General features: G+C 41.4%; 1 protein-coding gene across 5 annotated transcripts in view; it reads right to left on the bottom strand.

The window, feature by feature from the left end:
* Window positions 1–25,817, bottom strand: part of ITPR2 (inositol 1,4,5-trisphosphate receptor type 2) — a 268,838-nt gene that overhangs the window by 230,362 nt on the left and 12,659 nt on the right. For all 5 annotated transcript variants that reach the window (XR_005816274.1, XM_040545169.1, XM_040545170.1 and 2 more), the window contains exon 2: window positions 6,942–7,012. Coding sequence is in view for 4 of the 5 variants with exons in the window: in XM_040545169.1 (XP_040401103.1) it covers window positions 6,942–7,012 (71 nt within the window). In the remaining variant the exon portion in view is untranslated. The remainder of the gene's footprint in view (window positions 1–6,941; window positions 7,013–25,817) is intronic.

The raw sequence follows: 25,817 nt of genomic DNA, 5'->3' as shown, positions 1-25,817 counted from the left end.
TTACTTAGCAAAATAAATCAGGCAGGATTCTCAGGTACAAACAGGCACAGTTAAGCACAGCTATCTAAAGCTAGTGCTGCCAAAACCACTAGTAATACTGTGCCACAAGTTGCTCCCAGCACCTGCATCCCCCAGAGCTAACTGCTGCAGTGCTGGCTCTCATTACACAACCTAAGCTGCAATGCTTTTGGTTCTGCAAACATGTCATTTAGTGTCTCATATATTGGCCGAAATGCCACATATTGCATATTGTCACATCATGACTTCAATTGCATTGCCTCCTCCCTTCACAGCAGTCAATCTTCCTTCAATACCCATAGGAGCAAAATCTGTCCACAGAAAGGCCACCGGTAGAAGTTTCCTTGACATTCACCAACAGGCCTGACTGGTCTGCTTCCTAATCACAGGCCTGTGCTGCTTTTCCTAGAAGAAAATGTTACAAATCTTTATCAAAGCAAACCCTGCCACCTTGCAGAGATACTTACTTTCATTCAAAGGAGAACATTTACAATGAGAACTCTATCACACAGCCCAAAGTACATGAAAACCCTCTGGATAACTTTTACAATACTCTGATCAGAAACAAAGAAGGCAAAAAAAATTACACCACCCATCCCCCCCCCAAAAAAAAACAATCCATACTGTTAAATCATACTGTATGTTGAAGAAGATCATAGGACAAGAAATCAGCTATTATTTTCTGTAACAGTCTACAATTAATGTGCCTTCTCAGAACACATCTTCAAATACTTACTTTTCTAAAGTAACTGTACTCTCTTTTTATAGGATCAGTTTTCATTTCTCAGTTACTCCACACACATCCTGCTACTTCAGTAAACACACAGCTTCCCACCTTCATGCAGAGTGTCAAAGCACAGTACTACCACACTGCACAGAAATGCAACACATATATAGACATATCATCATTACTGCAGGTTTATTTTTCACAAAGTTGGGTGAATATTTCCCAGTGATACTTCTTAAAGAAATGGAAACAGAACAGTTGCTACATAGCCTCAGCCACATAGCTAAATCTACAGCCACGCTGCAAAAGTCTTCCTGAGTTTCAGTCTTATGCTTAAAAGTTGTGCTTCCAAGAACTTATTTTAAAAACTATTATTATTTTCTTCAATTTAGAGAAGAAAAAAACTCATACTCTTTGTTTCCATACAAGGTCGGTTTTGTTGTTTTGGTTTTTTTTTTGCTTGTTTGCCTTTTTTTTTTCCCAGATTCCAGATACATTAAAAATAGTTCACCTGTTGATTTTTTTTTCCTCTGGTCTTTTATAGTTACTTTTATGAGAGTAACAGTAGAACACTATATTCAAGCTTTGTGATCCTAAACATCAGGAAAAAAAAAAGCAGTCCCTGCCCTATAGAAGCTATAGTTTAAATGAACAGGAAAGAAAAGAAACTGAAAGCAACTTTCTTTACTTTATGGAGCTTTGCATGAATGCTTCTCTTCCTTGGGACACAAGTTAAGCAGGCACTATGAAAAGCAAGCAAATTGCTTTAAAGCAAACAGCTTAAAAGTATCATCCAATTTCACTTACTAAACTTTCATGTATTTAATTTCTGCAGTTCCATCAATTCTTTCATACCTCCAAAGGCAAAATCAGAATTGCCTATGCACAAAGTGAAAGATGAAAAAAAAAAAAAATCTCCTCTCCCACTCTTCCCCACACGCTCACTTTTTCAAAAAAATGTACAAATGCTTATAAACATGAATATTTTTAAATGAATAAAATATTATAAAAATATGTTTTCTTTACAAAATGCAAAGAAAGGGGAACTCCTCTCTTCCTCTCCCCGGCTGCAGAGGGCTCCCCCTTACCTAAATGAACCTTACCCTCCTATACTACACCTTGGCTTGCTAGAAAGTAAGAAAATATGACAATTTACCACTGTGGAGAGATATATCAATTACTTATTTTATAAGGAAAAAAATGGCATTTATTAATTTACTACCAAAAGATGGAAAGCAGCAATTCCCAGAGTGCAGGAAACAATCCATAGTGGATGCACTCAGCACCAAACTGCCCATATGTCTAAGCCTGCAAATGTGCACAAAATTTAAAGAAGGTAATAGTGGGTAGAACAAACATATACAGCACGTCCTCTGAACAAAAAACAACTATACCCAGGAAGTCTGAAAAGGAAAAGAACTCCTCTTATACCTTTTAAATGTTTCTTGATATTGCATAAGGATGGCTTAGAACAGTATTTGTCATTGCCTTTTTTTGTTTTTGTTGGTAAGGTATTAGAAATTCAACTCTTAGCCATCACAGAAGATTTTCAGTTATGTGGAGAACTAGCAAAATTATGGCTTTACTCAAAGCAGCAGAATGACAAATGGGAAGTGGTAGGTCTACTAAATCAAAATGTGTACCAATCTACTTGTTTTGAGGAAATTACAAAAAGCTAAAAGGAGCTGACATGAGAATGGAAAGAGAGGAATAAAAGGGAACAAGGAGGAAGACGTGGGGCCATGAAGAATCATAAGGTGGACAATGGAAAAAGCAATCAGGAATCTGAGAAGAAAATGAAAGTGTCTATCGAACTGAAACAAGGAGAAAACCTAAGAACATACCACAATGATGTAGGAAAAGGCAAGTAAAGAAAAAAATGGCAGAAGGCAGAGGAAAGGATGGAAAGAGGAAAGGAGAAGTACAAGAGGAACAGACTAAACACCGAGACAAAAGCAAGAAATCGCCTATTTGGGAACTCAAACATTGACTACATTGCAGGTGCCTCAAGAAAAAGAAGTATGAAATGCAGAGAATTTAAAATCAGTTTAAGAACTTAAGTCATTTTCGATTCAAACTAGAAAAGACTCCTGTGCTCCTTTTTCAGAGTTGCTAAATTTGACCAACAAGCAGGTCTTACCAGAGCCATTTTAGACCTTGGAAGCTGAAATTGTTTCCCACCAGAGATAACAACATCAAGCTGAAGTGTGCTTACGGTCACAGTTGAGGGAAACTTGCAGTTCTGTTGCTCATGATATGCCTTTTCTTCATGTGAACATGATTTATTGCACGTGCTATTCTTCCTAGTAACAGTGAATCTGCTCCTGCAATGTGGAAAGCATTTCCACCATCACACTAAGTGCTTTAGCTCATAAACTTCAGATAGAATTAGGACAAGAAGCACCTGGCTTCATCAGTCCCTTAAATACAACCGCAAAATAGTAAATGCTTCTTTTTTTCAACAGACTTCAGGAAACATGTGTCGGACCAAATTCTGCCCTCCTTTACAGTGATGCAAATCTTGATGTGCATACTGTTGAACAGAAAGCCACTCCAGAGTCATTCCAGTGCGACTGAAGGGGAAATATGGAACACAGCTTTATATGGACAGAAAATGAAAAGGAGCCACTGCTTTCCTTAGTTTAACAATACTCTGTTTTGTAGGATGTTCTGAAACAACTAGAATAGCTACCACCCACTCCAAAAAAAAAAAAAAAGTAAACACATAACAAAAATGAAACTGCTATTTTGAGACATCTCTTTACGTTGGCTTTCAGTTCAGACCAACAGCTCTGTACCTAAATTTGATCTCTGAGTGAACTCTGTAGGAGGGGTACAAGTAGTTAGAAAACACAAATTTTTTGTTGTTTTTTGAAGGCAGGGAGGAAGGAGGCAGAATTGATAAAATATTACCAAAAAATGAGCAAACAGTCCTCTGATGTTCATTTTCAGAGTCAGTCCTTGGAATCTAAACATCTTGTTAGAAACATGCCTTTCTCATACTTCTTTGACTTGTAGGTCGTGCTCTAACCTCACATCAACGCTAGTTTCAACTTTGAGTGATAAAAACACTGTAAACCATACAGACAGCAGTTCCTATTACTAAAGAGGCCCTACTCTTCCTGCTGTTAGATGCTATTTTTAGTTACTTATGTCTAATCATTCAATTAATCATTCCTGCCTAAGTCATCTTTTTATGTCAAGAACCTACTTAAAGCATTTTTGTTTGTTTTATTAACTTCATGATTTTAATTGAATCTTATTTCCCAGCAGATTCTTGGGGAGAAAAGCATGTATTTTGCTTACACTTCTTGGTTATATGAAGAACTTTTAGCAGCTCTTTTGCCTTGGTGCTTTTGAGCATAAATAAGAAATTTAACAGAGTGGCAGAGATGTGCTGTGGTTGGCCTTATAATACAGACATCTAATTGTCACAGCGTTCCCAGTCCTCAAAAGTTTTGTACTGTCCATGCTTCATAGGTGATTATTAGGGCACAGCTCTAAAATACTCTTGAGAGGTCTGTATACACTCACCACCTGCCTCCATCTCATAGCTCCTACCTGATCTAGGCTGTTGCAGGTATGTATGTCATCCTCACTGTAAACTGAGTGTCATCTATCCCAAGACTGCCTGGACAGAGCAAAAGTCCCGAGGTGCAGCTCTGTGGCAGCAAGCACTAAATTCCAACTAGACAGTGAGTCTCTACTGTGTTCTAAACAAAACCCCTGCTATTCCCAGTTTCCTTAGGATTAGACTTGTATAGCAAAGAAGAAGACAACCAATTACAGTTTTTATCTTTGCTGCAGCCCTTCCATGACTGCCACTTGTCATGTATGAAAATGCTACTAGATGCTAGATGGGGCACTAACAACATAGCCATGATGTTACAGCATGGTGGGTTGCATCTATTAAGGCCACAAAACTCACTTTTGCACTGATTTAGCTTCTCCTGCAGGTCTTGCAGTTCAGCCAAATTCGCATGCTATCACAATGCCAGCACAAGCTGGGCAAGCCACTCCAAAATTGTCAGGTATAGGCACGCCCTAAAATGGAAAAGGATAAGGAATGACAGGAAGAGAGACTGCTGGAGCCAAAGAGAGCTAAGAGGCAGCAATGAGGAAGAGGAGAGAAGCAGCTAGTAACAAGATTTGGGGCTGGGAAGAAAGGTGAAGAGAGGGAATCCCAAGAAGTGGATACATGAGTTAGAAGAAAGGAAAGCTTGGATGCTGGGGAGAAGGAGTAGGGGGAACTAGAGGTAAAGAGATGTGTTATGAAAGCAACAGAAAGGCATCACAACAGGAACACAGCCAAAACTGTCTACAACTAATAGAAAACATTCCCCTGCAAGCAGCTGGGATGCAACTCAGGAGCACAGTCTTTGCATTCCCCTACCAGCAAAGAACAGCTGTAGGTTTTCTCTGTGTCTCATTCCCTTCCAATGTCTGATCTACATGCACATGTACTACTGCCACCATTAGTGGCATGCCATTAGTGCTGTGATTTCAGAAACCTTGCACCCTGGATCAAAGAGTCCAAACCTTCCTGATGCTGTTGAAATAATGTTTTGGGAGGGAAAACTCAAAGAATGCTATCACCTTTTTCCTTCTTTGTCTTTCCAAGTTAAGAAAGAACATCACAACCACAATAAAAGAACTCTTCTGAAGTTATAAAATCAAGCACTCAAAAGTTAGGCAATGAAAAACTCAAGGTTGTCTTTTTAACCTCCGTTTATCTCCTTAACTGCAGGCATTTCAACATATTTTGCAATTGCACTATCACATGCAAATCTTTTCCAACAACTCCTGGCTCATCTAGGAACCTTGATATGTTCTACTTTGGGAACAAATCAGGGGGGTGAAGTGAGAGAACTGTACCAAGAATGCCCATGTGAAATTTTGTGCAAGATTCAAGCTGTGAATTAAACGTATATTTTCAGACAGTGAGAAGATGAAATTGCAGCTAGGTAGCTTGAAAGCCACACTGGAGAACTAGATGCTGCTATCTCCATCTCTGCTATAAAGTTATTCCATGATGTTGTGCAAGTAACTGAGATTTATCACTATTAGTTTCCAAGTATATGCCCTCATTTTCCAGTTTCCAAGATCTGCAGATGTGCTGAATGTTGGAACTGGAACCAACTGGTGATGTTTCCTGAATATGTGATGGAAAATAAACTCTGAATACTCTGGGAAAACAGAGCTTCTGTCTCTCAATGCCTTAAACACTTTTTTTTTTTTTTTTGCAATAGTATATACATGCCACAATGTAATAAACCCTGAAAATAAGGTTAAGCACCTCTGTTTCACCCCTTGAAATAGACACAATCAGTGATGATCTGGGGCATGAAATGTGTTTCATTTGCTGTAAACCGGGAAAGCCATTACTGTCCTTTTAACAGGTGTGATTCGAGGTCTATTTAAGCCAACAGAAGTCTGGATCAGGCTAGCAAGTATCCACTTTCGTGCAGCTAGAGTTCATGGCTTAAATTAAGTACAAACAAGACCCTGAAAGGTTTTATTTCCTTCCCTGCATATAAACACACAGAACTTCTGATACCACAAGAGTATTTTTGGCATTCAAGAAGTAGAAACTGCATGTTGTCAGTGCTTTGTTATTTTTTCCATCAAGCAAAACAGTGGAATTATCCACATCTAATCTACAAGCCCATGTCTAAAAAAGTTGAGAAAAACGAGACACGGTTTTAAGGGAAAACAAAACAAAAAACTGACAAAATACTGGGGGTAGTCTTTATAACACTGGTTTATCCTTAAAAAAAAAAAAAAAAAAAAAAAAAAACACTGCAGCAACTCCAGTAGTTGTGAACCTCATGAGCTTGTTTCCCATTTACAGTAAGAGCAGGGCTGGAGGAGCAAGGAGTTGGTCACAAAGTGAGGCATCTGCATTCGGTGGACAGAACAGAATAACTGGCTCTTGGACTACCACCAGGTTAATCGCTTTTCTCATGTTCTCTGCCTACCCCAATGCCTTTGCTGATTTGGCGTTTAGTTCTCGAAATTGGCCCTTCACATTCCAGCTTGAAACTTCAGCAATATACTCACAAACCACCAAGGCTCCCGGGAAGTTACCTGTCTGGCAATGCAAATCTCTGCCCAGAAAGTTAGAACATGCATCAATAAATATATATATATACATATATATATATACATACATATATATATATCCTGAGTTACTGACCTCTGAACTTCTTGGGAGGGTTGGCAAGGTCGCCTGCATCTGGCTGAACCACACATCTGTCATCCACTAACCTAGAAAAACAGAAGTTGTTATATTTACTAAAACATGTATGTCTGCATTTATGTATGCTGTTGTCAAACATGTCATATCTTTGGTAGTGAAATTCACACATTTTTCTAATTTAATTGAAAAATGGAAGCTACGTTTTTGTGAGACGTTTAAGTTCAAGCAGGCTAGCTTGGCCCTAACCCTGCCACTGTTCACAGATCCCTGCATCTGCACTGAGGACTTTTAAATGCACGCAAGGCAAGCAGCCTTCATGTGGGTACAAGATTGTACGTCGACCTGCCTATGCAACCAGCACATGCAGGGAGGGTTCACCAAGGACTTGATGTTTCACAATACTGTTTTAGCTAGAATTTGAATCCAGAGTCTGATATAACACCTTGAATTACAGTCTTCAAACATTCTGCTAATCTTGTTCATAATTTCCAGGTTTTTTCCTCCAGAGGAGGCACCTGAAATCAATATTCAGTTCTGATCAAAACTCACAGGAGCAAATTTTCCTTCGGTAGAATGAATAAGCGTTTATTTAACCCGCAGCAGAAAATATAAATAACAAATTAAATATATTTCTCACAACACTTTAGAATTAAATAAACAATAAAATTCAAAAAGATTAAGCGCCCCACTTAGCAGACAAAAAATTGTTAATCTTATCACAGAACTTCCTAAACATAAATTCAGCTTCCCTTCAGGAAGTATCCTGTAAATAATCTGCCTGTTTCAAACAATTATTCAGGAAAATCACGCTTAAGGACACACTACTGCCCTGCCACTCAGCACAAAAGTCTTAGCAGCTTTTTCTGTGGGAAACTGCCAGAAAAGGTGCAATTTGGGTTCATCCAAGTTATGCAACAGATGCATTCAGTTTTCACTCAAGTTGAAGGTTTTGGCACCACAAGACCAATCCCCCAGCGTGCACGTGAATTTTGTACCCCTAATACGGCAGCTCAGTTCTTGTAACATATTTAGCTGCAAATGCAAGCTTTCAGTGAGGAGAGGGAAGTGAAGGGGCAGCTACAGGAGCCCAAGACACCCTGCCATGGCCTCAGGGAGGTGTGTTTTTTGCACGGGTTTATACCATGGGGCTTAGCAAGAACAAAGACAGGTTTGGAGAGCAGGATTTAGGAAGTATCACTCCTGCAAGAGTATGACCTAATAGGCCAAAGCTTCCTATAAGCAGCACCTAAAACCTAGAATCACAGGAAAAACAAGGTTGGACAGAACTACCTCTGTTCCAGTCACCCCAAGTCAGGACTGCACGGTACTACCTACGTCATTCCTGACAGTCTCCTGCATAATTTGCTTTTAAAGTGTGCCAGTGACAGAGAGTAACTAGGACTGAAGCCAAAAGGCAGGGGAGCAGCAAGACGCCCTTGGCCTTTCCCCACCTGCCCCAGCCCTCACCCATTCCTCTGGGCACCCACTAGCAAGGCAGGAACCATCCCTACCATGTGTTATCACAGCAGCATCTGCTGTGAGTTGCTGCTTGAAACCTCTCACAGGATGCAATTTCAAAATCTAGCTGGATTTCAAATTTCACCGGCTTCGGTGACTTTCTGAAAACAGGAGACTCCAAAAGGATAAACGTTGAAATGCTTTACAGAAACCTTGCCAAGGGTTTTTAATGTCAAGGAGTACTCCCCCACTGCGAAATCCCACTAATGCTTGTCTGAATGAACCCATAAGGTTTAACCCTTAAACAGTGGCAGAATGGAGGACAGTATGTGGGAAGCTGAGTGACTCACAAGGAACATCCTGTGTTCCTTAGTGACATCTTGTATACCCTAGTGACAACTCTAACCATGGATAAAATGCAAAACATTCATCATGGCACCACATCGCCATAACAAAAGCCATACACAAAACACGGTGCTGGTGCTGAGAAAAACAAACAAGATCCTGTACTCTCTCTGAGATGATCAGCTGCAGAATTCAAATATATGCTGGACATCCTAGGCTCAGAAAACAGACATTAAATACTTTTTATCAGTCATTTTCATTTCAGCACTGTCTAAAGGCGCAAAGATAAGTACCATAAATGAGTTCTGCAGTCATTAGGAACCAAAGACATCAGACAAGGCAGACAAAGGAGGAAGGAACTGCTACTGCTCCCATCCTATATACAGGAAATGACAGCTCAGAAAGATTAATTGGCGTGGGGCAGGATAGTCGAATGCATGACAGAATAGAAACATCGCCTCCTGAGTCCTTCTTGCTCAGTGCTTCAGCTTCTGACACTTTTGTTTCCCACAAAGTATCTTGCAACACAGGACCAAATAAAAAAAAAAGTACTGCTTTGTCTGTACAGCAGTCTTCCCGCAATTTAATCACCAACATTTTCATATGACGATATTCATCCTGTGTTCCAGGAGTAGGTACTCCAAAGAGTTCAGGAGCTACTTGTTTACTGCGGAGGTACTTGTTACGGTGGCATAGTGAGAGCCGAGTTCTGTACCACACACGATGCAAGGACTTCAGCCTCTGACTCTCAGCAGAAAGAGGCTTCTCAAACACAGAGCACTTCCCCTGAGTATAGAATTCATAATATTCAAACCCCACTTTTTAAAGCAAGACAGAGAGCAGATGTCGGTTTATTACCGAAGTCTGGTAGGTGGCTGCATTAATGGCCTACACAGCCTGCAAACAATTAATTTGAGGTGGGAAATCAAGTAACAGGCTTGACCACAAAACATCCTGGGCACCTGCAGCTTCCACCAAGCCACTGTGCAGCACCTTCCACCATCACTTACTTGGTGCTTTGCATAGAAGGCCAAAGAGCACAAATGAAGACTTTGCTGATAAAGGAAGAGTTTACTATGTTATACAATCAAATGTGCTAGCTATTTAAATACTGATCTAAATTATTAAACAAATACTCAGGCCATTGTACCATCAAAAAAGCTCTGGCAAACTTCAAAGGGCTTAATGGTTTCATTCTTTTGCTGGACTGCAAATAGACAGAACTGCTTTGTGCCCCCATTGTCATTTATTACCTGTTAAATGTGACATTACTACATTCAATTTTTGATGGTGGCTGCACAAAAACGACAAATGAGTTCCCTGCACGTGTATGGCTTGATTTTTATTTGTGCAAGTTGCTCCCTAAATATAGAAAATATCTGGTTTATGCACAATGCTTTAAGTAATCACTGCAGATCTGCAGTAATTAAGTTGTACAGTAGCTCAGTGGTACCTCAGATAAATCATCAGAGAAGTCAAAATAACAACTGTGGCACCGGACCTTTACGCATACCCCTTTGTATTCAGTAATTGCAGAGTTAGGGTCTGAAAGTAACAACGTTCATGGGACCGCTGGTCTTAGCTACCACAATCATTCTCCCACTGAAGCCAGTGAAAGTCCTTCCACTCCCTGCAGGGGAAGTAAGGGCAGTTCCTCATTATGCCACTCACCGGACAACCTCACGGATGAGCAGGTATTGAAGTCATTAAGGCCTCATGCTACACTGTACAAAGCTACACTTAACAAGAAATAAAGCTACCTAAAACAATGTCCAGAAGTTAAGGCATGCTTCAGGGAAGGGCAACAAAGCTGGTGAAGGGCCTGGAACACAAGTCCTGTGAGGAGCGGCTGAGGGAACTGGGGTTGTTTAGTCTGGAGAAGAGGAGGCTCCAGTGACACCTTATTGCTCTCTACAGCTACCTGAAAGGAAGGTGTGGGGAGCTGGGGGTCAGCCTCTTCTCACAGGTAACTAGTGATAGGACTAGAGGGAATGGCCTCAAGTTGCACCAGGGAAGGTTCAGGTTGGAAATTAGGAGACATTTCTTCTCAGAAAGAGTAGTCAGGCATTGGAACGGGTTGCCTAGGGAGGTGGTGGAGTCACCGTCCCTGGGAGTGTTTAAGGAAAGGTTGGACCTGGCGCTTAGGGACATGGTTTAGTGGGTGATACTGGTAGTAGGGTGATGGTTGGACCGGATGATCTTGGAGATCTTTTCCAACCTTAATGATTCTATGATTCTTCTCAGTTGAGGCAGAGGGAAAAAGGCAGCTTTCAGCTCACCTGTAAGCACAGAATCATAGAATATCCTGAGTTGGAAGGGACCCACAAGGATCGAGTCCATCTCCTGGCACCACACAGGTCTACCCAAAAATTCAGACCATATGACTAAGAGCACAGTCCAAACACTTAAACTCCAACAGGCTTGGTGCCATGACTACATCCCTGGGGAGCCTGTTCCAGTGCACGACAACCCTCTCAGTGAAGAACCTCTTCCTGATATCCAGCCTGAACCTCCCCAGTCACAGCTTGACACCATTCCCGCAGGTCCTATCGCTGGTCACTAAAGAGAATAAATCGGTGCCTGCCCCTCCACTCCTCCTCGTGAGGAAGCTGTAGAGCACGATGAGGTCCCCCCTCAGCCTCCTCTTTTCCAGGCTGAACAGGCCAAGTGACCTCAGCCGCTCCTCGTATGTCTTCCCCTCTAGGCCCTTCACTGTCTTAGTAGGCCTCCTCTGGACATGAGCCAGGACAGTGCACCACAACAAGGAATCATCATCTTCCTATCCCCTCATCTCCCACCACCATCTGGTGAGGTAAAATCTGCCCTTTCTCTCCACATGCAAAACCAAGCATGTTTAGACATATTCAGTTTGGTATGATTTTGCAGCAATGAATTCCATCTGTAAGGTGGCACCTGTCTGCAACATATTCATGAGCAGTTTTAAACATACTGCCACTTGTATTTGGTGGTGTTTCAGCAATAAGATGACAGGAACGCTATTTCCTAATGCTATGCATTCAGAACTTGCCTAATATCACCTTCAAACTTTTCAAACAGCTTCTATGAATGGTCCGCTCCCTTGGCACTGGATAGAAGCAGCAGAACAATAACTTGGGGTAATTCCCACTACATCTTTCTTTTGGGTACAGAAGCAGCTTTCTAGGGACTTTCACAAAATAAAAATAAAAATAGAAAAAACAACGCGTATGCATAGGACCAGTGTGTCTCAACATGCATTTGGAGAAATGGGAGGAAGGACATGCTGATGGGAGGAGTGGGACTATAGGGTAGAAGTGTAACTGATAAGACAGACATGTTGGCATAAAAGACTACTGATAGACAGGTTTACAGGTATGAATCATATATGCTAAATGAGCCTTCATGTTCTACAAGCCATTCGGATTACCTAACACAAGCTAAAGGTAAATATACCTAAGGTTTCTAGGAACTTGCAGCTGTAGCACAAGGTTCAAGGAATGGTCATATAGCAACAATCCTAGAAAAATTATTCACAATGATGAGTTATTTTAAAATTACTACTGAGATACGATAACATTCTGGTAAAACAAAAAACATTGTAAGAGAAGAGGTACCATGCCAGAAAAGCAATGATGATGGATTTCATGAATTTTAGGTCTTTTTCATAATGTTAGGTGTCTTTTAGATTGTCCAAGACAGCAGCCACATAGTCTATATTCACGTATCGTAGATCTGAAGAGTTGAAGAGTTGTGCCTTCGATTTAAAAAATACCATCCTGAAGTTATTTTGTCTCATCCTACCAAAAGAGCAAGACTTTCACTTTTCATAGCCAAGATTACTAAATAAAACAATATAGAAAATAACACACAAGAGGAGACAAAACATACTAGCATATAAACCCTCATATATATATATAACTACATGAATGCAGATTCTTGTGCCTAACTTGCTAAAAAATACACGACAACTACTGATGTCTATTATAACATGGGGATGTGCAGAGCTACGCTTGGTACTCTTTACACACATGTATTTTATCCCTCAAAAAGTTCAATAAACAAAGCTAGAGTGTGTTAGACTGAAGACACTTCCTCTCTCAGTCACTCAGCTTTCACTCTTCGTTCCTGCAGTATCATCCTTTCACTGATTTCTCAGCAGTTTAAGGCCTCACAACATCAGGAGGAGGGGACAACGCCAACAAGAGATATCAGCAAGAGGAGCTGGACATTTTAATCAGCAGTGGAGCCAAGCCTGATCTCTGTTCAGCATCAATTCACAAGTCATGCTGAGGTTATGTCCCAAAGGCATGACCTCAACACCCTCATGAGCAAAAGAGCCCTCAAAGCCTCCCTTCCTTATTTCCACAGTCATCCCTACACACAGACAGCCTCCTTATCTGAAACACTCCTCTAGAACACCTTCCGCCCAAAGCACTTCTTCCTTTCCTAATTGGTGCTCTCGCCTGCAAAGCTGCTCCCGCCCTCCCCGCATCCCAGCACGCAGTAACTGCTCGGGAAGAGAGGTGCCAGTCATATTAGTAAGGAGCCGACCAATAATGAACAATAGGTTATTAAAATTTTGCTGCCCTGGAAATCAAGCATCAAATACGCAAGTGCCAAAACAATCAGGTCCACCCAGTTCTTCTCCAGGTCCACCCACTTCTCATTTCAGTTTGCCTCTTATCAGGCATCTAGGTCAGCCCGCTTCTTGCTTGCTTCAAGCAGTCTCCTGCCAAAACTCTAGAGTTATTATACCTCACCCTTCCCAAAATGTGAGTTCATACTCCTTTTTGACTACCAATCCCGATTCAAATGATTTACAGCTCTATGATGTAGCTCCCACTGTATGAAATTTGTGCTTTTCCTGTCTCCTTCCTTAAAAAGCTTAACTTTTCATCCTCTTCTTTTCACATATTTAATCTTTCAGGGTCTCCTACATTAACCCCAGCTTGCACAAAAAATGAAAAGGATCTTCCTTGCACTTAGAGCAAGGCTACTGAGCTCCTGTACCATTTGGGAAGACTGCATGTTAAAAATTTCTTTTGGTCACAGTACACGGTATTTACACAATCACTACACTTCATGCCAATGAGGCACAGCAGCACAGACTAAAAAGTCTGACTCTTGCTTATCTTTAACATCAGCAATTTTATTCTTCCTTTTCTAAACAAATCTTAATTGGTAAAAACACAAAGCTCAACACAGGTTGAAAGATGCTATTAAATAAACATCCCTACTCTGAGGAAAAAAAAAAAAATCTATACATCTGAAATACTCAAAACAGCAAATAAATTTCACCATAAGCTATCCTCAGTTTAAAGCACGAATGTAGGTGTACTCGTTCATTTTATCTCAGTCGCACAGATCAGGAACACTTAGCTATTCTTGCCATGCTGAAAAGTGCTTGTGTAGGCCACTTTGAATTGTATTATCAAACACTAAGGAGAAAGAAGGGCACAAAGCAATGTACCAAGCATATACTGGAAAATGAAACAACAGCATACAGGCAGACAGTTCCACAGCTGCATTAACAATTGCACTAATAAGCAGCCCTAAAGTTTTTTCCTTATCTGATAGCATATTCATATATTCTTGTAACTGTACCTGCAGGCTTGCAAGTCAGAGAGGAAAAAAGAAGTTTTGCCTGTTCAGTTAAGTACTTCAGCTATAAATCCTGAACGCCACCTTGTTACTCTTTTGTATTGTATTATATCCAGTCATGCTTTTAGTTTCAGAAAACTGTTCAGTACGACTTGTTTATCCATTTTACAGTTGCACTTACATTTAAAACATTATATAAATTAAAATAAATAGCAACAGAATTAAAACAAATGGTAACAATAGAACACAGTGCTACTTGGGAGATTGCAGTGCAGGGGTGAAAACTGGGTTCTTAAGATTTTAGTCTCAATTCTACAATTTTCTTAGCCAGCATAATGGGTAAGTCATTTAAGCATGAGGAAAATGGTACTGAACTTAAGTTGGGTATACTAATTTTGCCAAGGAACTCAACATTTGCACAGGATGTCAAGACCTTGACATTAATAAAACATAAATGACATCACTTCTTAGTGGTGCAAAGCACTCCTATTTTCTGTTGTCAAAATGAGACTTCAAAACGAGCAATGGGAGGAGGAGGTGTGCCAGCCTGCCCCACCTGGCTTACTCCCCAGTCACACGAAGTCCTACACCACGAAGTGGTGTTTTGCTCAAAGGCTTGTTTTGGCTTCAGTCTGCCTCAGTAGCCTTGAAAAACAAATTACATTCCCATAAAACCAAGTAAACGTTGGATTATTATTTTATTTCTTTTTAGAAAATATGAAAAGTAAAACTAACTTACAAAGACGTCACAATAGCCTAAAGGCATTTGACAAAAGGAAATCTTCTACAGGAAAACATACTCTTTCAGATAAAATTTTTATTGAGACATTCTTTTAAAGCTAAGAAATTGAAAGGATGAAAAAAAAGGAGTATTAGGAAAGCCTTCTGAAAGCAAGCAGTAGCAACCTGCAGAACATAGACCCACTGACAATATGCATCACCTGGGAGACTGGACAAATTTTCCATTACTATTGTGTCTTCCTTTTTGGGTGAAATCCTGGCTCTCTTTGAGCTCACTGGCAAGATTTCCAGTGATGCCTGTGAGGCCAAGATTTCACCCCAACTACCCTGCCTTCCCAAAAGCGCACTGGGGCATGAAGTGCTGTATAGATGAAAAGCAGTGTCAGCACCAGGTGCACGGCTCTACCGGAGATTCTTCAAAAGCAGGGAGCCCACCACTGTCACTACCACCAGCGAGCTCACCATTGCCAAGGCAAGCTCACCTGGAGATGGGATGGAAAATGGCATTCACGCAGCTTAAGTTCAGCCATGAAAGCATAAGGTGTCTAGCTCAAATCCATTATCTGACCCCCTTTTGTAGTCCAGATTGAGAGACAGACACCTCCAGAGGGCAATATCAACCTTTTCTAGGATGGATGTGTAAAACAGGAGGTTGAAGCACCCTCTGGACACAGCCTCTCTCTCTCCCCTTTGCCTATTTGCTACCTCACATCATGTCGAGAGGACCATACTTTGGCAAAACAAGCTAAGTGAGCCCTCCAACCACCCTGCAAGTCCTCAGGATGGAGGTGCTAGCGTTCTGCCAGGCCTTCCTTCTTGTTCAACCTGAACATCAGGCAATTTTCCTCGTGCCTGGCAGAGGCCCAGCTGAGAATCCCAGGTGGACCGAGCTGAGAAATTCTTCCACCACCCGTTCAGCTTCTGTGTACCCCTGAGCAAAACAAGGCTGGTAACACCGCTCTCTTGAAGGTGCATGCTTACTGGTAGGTTTTACAATGATCAGAGAAAAAAGCATGTTAATGTGCCTACACATAGGGTACAAAGAATACGCACCTCAAAGTCTGCGAAGTCTTCTCTTAAAAATATATCCAGCATGGCCCACAGCATACCTTTAAGGGTGGGGGTTTTTATGCCGATACAGTTTGTTTCAGAAGACTCCAATCACCAAGGTGTGGTGGGATCAAAAGAGAAAAATTTTTCGGTTTCAATTAAGCTTGCTCAACTATTGCTTGCAAGGACAATTGTGAAGGACCGTTTTAGTTAATTGCACACAAAATGAAGAAGGTAAAGAAAGCTGTACCAATCGTTACAGTCTTGCTAAAATTGGAAATTTGACCATTTCAATAAAAGACTTCAAAAAGTGGAATGCTATAAAAGCAAATCCAAAAACATCACTTTCTGCTCATCTGCTGTGCTTTGAGGAATTACCCCACAGACAGTATTCAACCGAGGCTTTATGTTCATGTTCCTGAGGGCAGAGGTCGCATACCACAAATGTCCATGATAATCTCCAAATATTCTATTTCTTTCTTATAGGAGCATCCAAAGCATCCTTCATCAAAGTTTTTAAATATGATCTAACACTGGCAGCTCTTCTACTTAATTCTTATTCCAACTGGCTACATATTGAAAGCATTATCTATAACGAGTCCAGGATTTGGCCCAGCACAAACAGGGTGCTACTTGAAGTTGCTTAAATACCCAACTGTAGCTCTGCTTGCCTACACATTACCATTACGATAACAGGTCTGCACCTCAGCCTTACCAACATAAAAAAGCATAGATGAAGTAGAATTACGAGGTATATTGACATAACATACATAAGAAGCACTGACACTGTGACCACTACTAATTGTTAATGGGATTTTTCAGAAGTATTCAAGCCCACATCTTGACACAAAGTTTAGGCGTATAATTCACAAATCTGTCCCTGTCAGACCCTTAAATTTCTACAGTCCACAAGTGACTTCAAAACGAGCTCCTACTAATGGCATCTCTAGTCCCAAGATCAGGGAGGGATGCAGAACTTGTTGCAAGGTTAGCTATTCAGCACAGGCAGCAAAGCAAAGCCAGCAGCAGAGCAAAAATAAAATAATCATAATCGAAAGAAATTCTACATTCAACTCACACCAGAATTCACGCTTTTTATTCAGCTCTTCTATAGCTACATTGCACATTTGTGAGCATCCACTTGAAAGGACTGTTTTGAAGAATTGTGCACTAATGAAGGAAATGGAAAGGCTGAATTTGTCACGGTTAACACCATTTAATGGAAGCAGAGAAAGGTTTACTCAGAAAAGTACTGTTGAGAAATGCCAGTATCTGTCCAGTGATCAAAAAAGTGACTTCGTCACTGAAAACAGTAATTAAGGCATTCACACCTACACATCAAAAGGCTCATATATATTATTACATAAAGGGTGCATAAGCAAAGGGAGAGAATTAGGATACTTACATTTAGCTGAAATACTATAATGTAAAAATATCAGTTTACATAGATAAACCAGTCTCAAATGCTACTGTAAAATCTCCAAAATACCTCAATACTTTTTGTGACAGTAATATAAATAGACAAAGACATAAACACGTAAATACACACACACAACAAACAAACTATCAATTCTGCAAACGCAACCTGGAATCTAGATCCTGGAAACTAAATCAAGTTCTTTTGATATTCTGAAGCATAAAGAGTAATAACCCCACAGACCAATATATGTCACATGTAAAAATGTGTGTATAAAACATGTCTTTATCAAAATGCATTTTACACATTTTGCAGAATAACAGGGAATTTTAGGTGCTTTTCTTCAACTTTTTCCTAAAGTTTAAAAAACATATGCTTTTACATATGAGACATCAAAGCCCTCTGCATTCCAAATTTTGTTGTATGTCAGGACACCAAAGCTGGACCCACTTGATTTCAGAGGCCTTCAAATGGTGACAAGTCCTGAGCTAGCATGAACACATGTAATTCCATTGAAGCTAGTCAAGCAGTGCTATTTGACAGCAACAAGGCATCCAAACCATTTCTTTTAATATTTGTTCTTTGGTGTGTCTTGGCTTACATGTCTCAGGGGCTGTCTCCAATGTCGATCAGTATATCATGCTGCCACAGTCATGCAGCAGGACTTGGGCCATCACGTTTGGGAAGAAATCTGGGCTTGGCTCCAGGAACATGAACCTTCCCCAGCCACAACCTTTCTTGTGAAGGCAATGCTCTGGAAGCACAGCATTGCCTGGGTTTGCTTTCAAATAAAAGGAGACAGCTCTCAGTTTAACACCATTACAACCACAAGGCTGTACCTAGCACATAATTCAACTCTCAGAATCCTACTGCTGGTTTCAGCATTTATTTCTGCCTCCAGGGACGAGGACTTGGCTTGCAAGAATTGACTGAAAGAGGTCTGTTCACCCTTTGATACACGGCCAGCTCTCATTGATGTTAATGAGAATTATACACAGCTACTAAAGGATAAGAGAACACTTTAGATCAACACGTTCCAATTTTCTAAACAAAAGATTGTTTTTAATTTTCATTTTGCAATGATAAATGTTTACAATTTTTTGCAGCTGGGCCAGATATTTTTGCAGATTCCTCTTTGTTTTTCTGTTTCTTCAGTGTCAAAGAAAAAAAAAAACTTCCAAACAAAACCAGCTGAAAAATTACAGTGACTTTATTTACTTGTTTTTAAACTAAGCAGAGCCAGTTTCCCACTGGGACAGATCATTCTGGGAGCCGTTCCAGATTATTTCAGATCTGCTTTCCTAGTAGCTACGAGCAGCTCTTGAAGCGTTTTGCCACACCTATACCCAACCTGTACATGCTCGCTTGAGAGAAGTTACTGCTGAGAAGCAAGCTGAAGAGGAAATGGCAGGGAATGCTCCTTGCACAGGGCAAAGAAGTTGAGAAGTAGAAGAGTCAAGAAAGAGCAGCCACAGATAAGACGGCAAAACCTTCTGTGCAGGTCCACAGGTATGAAGGCAAAGGTGCGGGAAAAAAAAAAGCGCTAGTTCATTGCTGTGCCAGTCATGTGAATCTCTCATAAATAGTATTTTAAAGTAGGAAAATACCATAGTAAGCATGCTCCAACTTCAGAACTGCGTCAGACCTTTCTCAAATTGACCACAATGCAGGCTAGAGTCCCTCCTGGCTCTAATGCAGTGAGGCTATACTTACAATAGCAAATTAAATGTGCCTAAGAACATTCCCAGGCTCCAAGGAAAAGTGGCACAGAAAAGCCCATGTGTACGTCACCAGCCCATCTGCACTGAAGACAGGGTGGGGTCGCTGTGTTCTCCAGGAGGAGTTCTTCCAACCCCCTGCTTCTGCACAGGGTTCGGGGACAGCCTTAGCAGAAGTGCCAAAATCCTGCCAGGAGCCATGCTGGCAGGTTGCTGGTACAGGTGAACATGTCCCCACACCCTAGGGAGCATGTGAGCACATGCTGATGTACTAAAACAGATGTAGCAGGAGATATTTTAGAAAACAGTCTCATTCTTGATCTAGTACTTCCACTTGTGCTCTCAGTGTCGACAACATTATGCTGAAGGAGGACAGCACGGGCATTTTTTATCAGCACCTAAACATCAGAGCAGCAACTGCTGAACACTGAACGACGCTGACTCGCACGCTGTGCTGTCAGGTGTCCAAATATTATATCATCTACTAAGGTGTGTCTTAACAACAAGCTCTGTTACGAAGACATGAATTTGGCCTTTCACTTGAAGGCCCTCCAGTTTTGCAGCATTCTTTTTGGCTGAACCAACATGGTTCCAGGTCTCTTCATACAGTTTTTATCCTGACACCATAACAGAGGAAAAACACCTCCAAGTAATCACTTTTTGCTTGGAGAACTGGAGTTCTGGATCACTTACGTGCAATAACCAGGAATTAGGCAGCAGACCAATAAACCACATCTTTTATAAATGCCTGTACTTCAGTGACACAGTAAGTGGAAGAATGGAATCCACTTATTTTTTCCCTTTTAAGTGCATTATTGCGTTGCAGTAATTATTAACACTTAAATTACAACCCCATAAAATCCATGGTTTTAATGATGTAGACTATGTAGACTACGTTTTACCTGGGGAAGCTCCAGGACAGGAAGCATGGTTCCTCCTTCTGGATCAATGAATTGAAAGCACTGTTATTCTCAAACACAATCCAGGCATGCACAACGCACCGTCTCCCTCCTATGCCGAAGTACATATCTCATAAACCAAAGAGAAATCAGCATGAGGGTTACAACCAACTCATGTTGCAAAAGTTTTTAAGGTCAATGGCAATCAACTCTAGAAGAACTGAGAAGGCACTGCATTTTTTTTCCAAGTCTTGGTCTTTTCTAATGCTGTATAAATATATATATGTTCACTGAATATAATATATATATAATTATATATAAAAATATATATATAAAACTTCTGCTATATGTAAACTTCTATATACAATATATATATATATAAAAAACCTCTACTTTCAGTGATCAGGAAAAGAGCATGTGTTCCTCTGTTGTGCAGAGAAACGTGAAAAACAGTCTGAAAGTTCAAAAACAAGAAGATCAAGAGAACAAATCCACACGATTACTTTTTTAAATCTCATGATTTTTCAAACCCATCTCTTTTGTTTGTGGGGGATCTGACTCATAATTTTCAGAAACAAACAGGAAACACTGCAGACATCTCCAAGTATTTCCTCTCTCCACCCCGCCACCGGCCTTGTCTTTTACTTTAATTCTGGACATTTTATTGTCCCTTTCGCTGTCAGCAATGAAATGGCACTGCTCTACGCAGGCTCTAGTGCACTCAGATGTGCAAGAGCTTCCCTCCTCTTGCCCAAACCCAGGGAAAGGTGTCCTTCCTCCTCCTGTCGTGACGAAGTGAGGCCTTTCTTGCATACCCCACGATGTCAGATGAGAAAGCAAAGGCACTCCACCATGCTTCACTCCACTGCGACCACAGCACCTACAGCGAGCACCATCTTGGTGGTCCCGTCCCCAGTGGTTAGCGAGCTCACACGCTGCCCGAGGAAGCCCGAGCAGCTGGCAGCAGCACATGTGGGCTGTCAGAGGGCCAAGCTCAGGGTATGAGCCCCCAGCACCCAGAGACCCCACCTGCCCACGGAGGGCTTGGAGCAGAGGAACAAGATGAAGAAGTGTTACATGGTAATGTGCCAGGAAAGCTTTTTTTCCACCCCCCGCTTAGTTTACTGCAGTGCTTCCTTTCATTGTATGCACGGAGAAGAAAAAAACAAAAAAAATCCCTTTCTCCGTTCACCACTATAACCTGTTACACAACACTGGGCAAGCAGCAGTCGCAAAGCCCTGGCCAGCAGGAGGCATGGCAAGGGAGAGAAGCAAGGGTGAAATTGCTGGCACCCCAGAGCAGATTCCTAAGTTGCAACCTTCAAGGAATCACTGGGGATTTCTTGGCTTGCCTTGCTACAGCGAGCAGTTTTCCATCGCCACCGGCACCCACACGCTCCCCCGACCAAGAGGTGGGTGGGGAGGGGACAACGTTTGACGCGTGAGAAAGGCAGGCTGTGGGATGACACGCCGACGGAGCTCCAGGCCTCAGGAAAAGGAGATGTGAGGGGGCAGGAGTCCGTCACCTTCTGAGGTGAGGGGGAAAAAGGGAAACAGTATTAACAGTGGCACAAGAAAAAAAGGAAAGGACCTGGTTTGCAAAAGACTATGCAGAGACCACAAGGAACTGAAGCAAGGTGAGAACAACGTGGGTGACAGAGTAAACAGTCATTTTCACTCAACCAACTCTCAGTCAACAAATTGCCAAGAGAGAATTTCTTCCAGGCTCTCTTTTCCCACTAATGGTTGGATCTGATGATCTGTCAAGGCCCCTTCCAACCTGGGCTGTTCTCTGATTAATATGACAGGGACCATGGAGGCAGGCAATAAAAACCCACCTGTTTCCCTTTTCAGAGATGTCAGTTCTGTAGGGCTACCCGTTTCTATTTTCTCCTTGGAAAAAATAAATAACTGGGATACATTTTAGCAGCCCCTCCCAGGAAGAACTCAGGATACTGCGTATATTCCGTCTCTTTGTATCAGCAGACAGTATTAAAGTAATTGCAGGCAAGCCTAAAATCCTAAGGTTTACATCCCTGCCACCCTGGTTCCCACAATGACTTTGAATGGTAGCAGCAAGGCTGCCATGCTGCTGGACACTTCCCCTGAAAGGGGAACCTGGACAAAGAAGCATACCAAAGTTCAAATCTAGTTTCAAGTTAAGCAAACTAATTGGCGTACACAGCTCTTGTTTAAAAAGCCCTGTTAAAGTCAATCTAATATTGTGCAATGATATTCAGCAGAGAAAAACTATTCTAACCTTTTCCTTATCACTCCACCAGTCTCTCCGCACTGCTATATATTATCGCAAGAAGCTAACCCACTGCCTGGCACATTAAGATTAAAAATCTGCTCACTGCCTTAGCTACAATTCCCTATTCATTCGTGCATAGTAAATAACAAATACTCAGCTATAAGCTGATCTGAAGAGATAGTACAGCACCACACCCAAAATCAGCTCCATTTTTATCACCTCTCCAGATTTCATTACACAATCAAAAAGCCAAGCAACTATCTCTATAGTGCAGCTTTGTGTATGGTTATACAGTTCTTTCTCCAAGTCAAACAGCACCACATTGTCTGGGATAATCTCATCCACTCACATAAACAATTTGTCTGCTATATTTTGATTAACACTTCCTTTTATGAGGACATTGAGATGCTTCAGCCTGAATGGCACAAGGTCTGGCCTCCTACTAAAAGAGACCCGCTCTGCCCAAGCTTTCTCTCTGACTGGGAAACACAGCTGCCAGTGCTGCCCCAAGCACCTCTTCCGAAGCAGAGCTCGCTATCATCTTCCAATCTGACACGTGGAAACAAAACAGCATTGGCTTAGGTGATGCCTGACACTTTTTTGAGTGACAAGGTGAGACACTCATAGATCACAACATTCAATAAAAGGACTAAGCTGACCAAAATACAGGAAAGGGCAGAAGTAAACATTAGGCTTGTTCATTCATTTTGTGTTACAACCTTCCAGAGCCTGACTGTCTCCAAGCAACAGTCAACTCAGCTAGCAAAAATCATCAACTAAATTGTTTTAAGTATATGAACTCATATTGCTTGGAGAGAGCTAAGAAGCACTCGCATAAACTGTTTTGATGGTGAACAGTAACATGCACCCACTGATAAAAAATGGCTTGTAAAGTAAATGCATATCCCCAGTCTCAGTGTCTTGATAAACTATTCACCAAGCCAGAAGGCACAATAATCTCTGATACCACAGTTTACTCACATATGAATTTTTCCCTTGCTAAATAAGGCAGTGGCAGTTAATCCATTAAGATATAAACAGATACTGGTTAAACCTGAATAATAATCTTTCTTAAAGAAATGGAAAGTGGGGATGAGGATTTATTCCACTGAATGGACACTGCTGCTTACTACTTCGGCAACTTAAACGGTGTACAAATTGTTCCTGCACCCTGGCCTGCAGCTTTGCGTTAGCAATTATGTGAGTTGGAAGCGAGCCTGAACCTCTGATGTTTCTTTTTTCTAATCCTCAGCCTGATGATATTTTAGAATGTATTTTTGTTTATTTTTCGCTTTTAAGTTTAATTTATTTTCTAGGTAATGAGGACCAGAAATAGCTATTTGTTTGTGTACAAAGCCCTGTGTTCATATAAAGGCAAAGTTTGTATCTAACTTGCTGTCCTGTAATCAGAACAAGGTATCACAGCACTTATGTTCACCAAAGCTGTGCTTAAGTTACTGCCAACTAACTTTATGCAGATTTTGCCATACTTGTAGGACAGACTCAACTGGCATTTGGAACAGATTCTCTTCTGACCTCCTCTGGCTATGCAAAGTGCCCAGAAAGCAGCTGACTGGCAAGCTCTCCATTCATCACCTGCAAGGCACTGATCGGCTGGCACAAATTCCCACTTCCCCCTGCTCTCAACACACGGTAGCAAAGATGGCAGAAATAAAACAAGACGGTATTAGGGCTAATATAAACCAGAAATCCAGAAGCCCAGAAATTCATCTGGCCTCTCAGGTGCCAGTTTCAGGTGTGAACACCAGCTCCATCAGCTCCAGAACACGAAGAGCCGCTAGCCAGCCACTGCCTCTCCTTGGACAGTTCAGGCTCTACAGAAGCATCTGGGCCACTTACATCTATGTTGTTACCAACAACCTGTCAGCTTCTTCGCAGCTATCTTCAGTCCCTCCACATGCACTGTCTACCCAGAAAATCCCATCTTCAGTCTAGCGACTGGGTACTGGAGGAATCATCAGACTCCTGATATAAATCCCTAGCCTGGGCAAAGATCAGAGCATCTCCTCCTCCCTGCAAACTAACAGGAAGCCAAGTTCATCAGCATACTGAGACTCAGACTCTCTTAATTTTTCAATCTAGACCACAAGCAGAAACTGCATAATTGGACTGAATCTTTAGTGATAGCAAATGATCATTTGCTATCTACTGCTCAGGTTGTGTGGACCCCTGCCGCTCAAATTTTCCCTTCAACATCCTCCCTCCAACCACACAAACTGCAAGCACTTTGGCAGAAAGTCAAAGTGACATCAGTCGTGCAAAAGATACTCAAGCATGCCTCTGCCAGCACAAACCGCTCTTTCAGGGCTCCTTAGCTGGGTAACGGGGACAAAATGAACTTCCTGTTCCTCCATGACTGACACAGTAGATTAAACGCTGGGAACAGGGAACCACAGCAAACCACCTCCGACTGCACAGCCCAGAGACCAGGACCAAGCACTACCCAAAAGAGCTGCTGATATACTGCACTGACTGCACAGGAAAGCCACCTCCCTCTTCTCTCCAGCTAGACTGAATAACCTACCTCACTTCTCTCAGATGAATGCATTCCCACTTTATATGGAGAAGGATCAAGAACTTGTGGTAGATATTTATGGTCCAGCTTACGAAGAAGATCCATATTCCTTCTGGATACAAAATTCAGGAAGAAAAAGCTGTAGCTGTGTTTTAATTGAAATAACGAGTGCTTTTGTCAAATCCTTAGGAAACAAGCACTCAGACCTGACCCCTCTAACTACCATCAGATAAAAACATCCCATTCTTGAACAGAAACGGACAGAAAGCAGAAATTCCAAAGTTCCCCAAGAGGTAACATCAACCACCAACCTAGATACCCACAGCCATGGTGCAGAGACCACTCTGACAGTATCTGAAGATACCTGAAGACACCTTATTGCTCCAGCAAGTCTGGGATCACGATTGATTCATGGTACACAGCAAGTACTGACATGGTTGGGAAGAAGAGCTGACAAGATATTTTCAGTCCTTATTTACTAAAGTGATAAAACGCCTCTAGATCTTGTATGTCCTCTGTTAAACTGGGATAATTAGATGAAAAGCAGCTACCAAAAATGCTTTTTTTCAACCCAGCTTGCTGGAAATCTTTTTTTAGTCCAAACATGCACTTGGTCTCTTCACCTCATGCACCTGTCACAACAAGCTAGACCACTGTCTAGCACTATATCGCAACTACATATAAAATAAGGTGCTAAATCTACAAGAATCATTCAGAAAATTTTATTCTATTTCCAGTGCCCTTTGGTGCCTGAATTCACAAGTCATGCTATATTGATTGTAACTATCACTCTGAAGTCATAACAATCAATTATCTGGCAGAAAAAAAATAAAGAAACTAAGCTCTTTAGCAACACACTCCACTGATGCCCACAC

This window comes from Cygnus olor, chromosome 1 (genome assembly GCF_009769625.2).
Source record: "Cygnus olor isolate bCygOlo1 chromosome 1, bCygOlo1.pri.v2, whole genome shotgun sequence".
In the NCBI taxonomy this organism is placed as follows: domain Eukaryota; kingdom Metazoa; phylum Chordata; class Aves; order Anseriformes; family Anatidae; genus Cygnus; species Cygnus olor.
The sequence above is the reverse complement of the archived record's forward strand: the minus strand, read 5'-3'. Positions and strand labels throughout refer to the sequence as shown.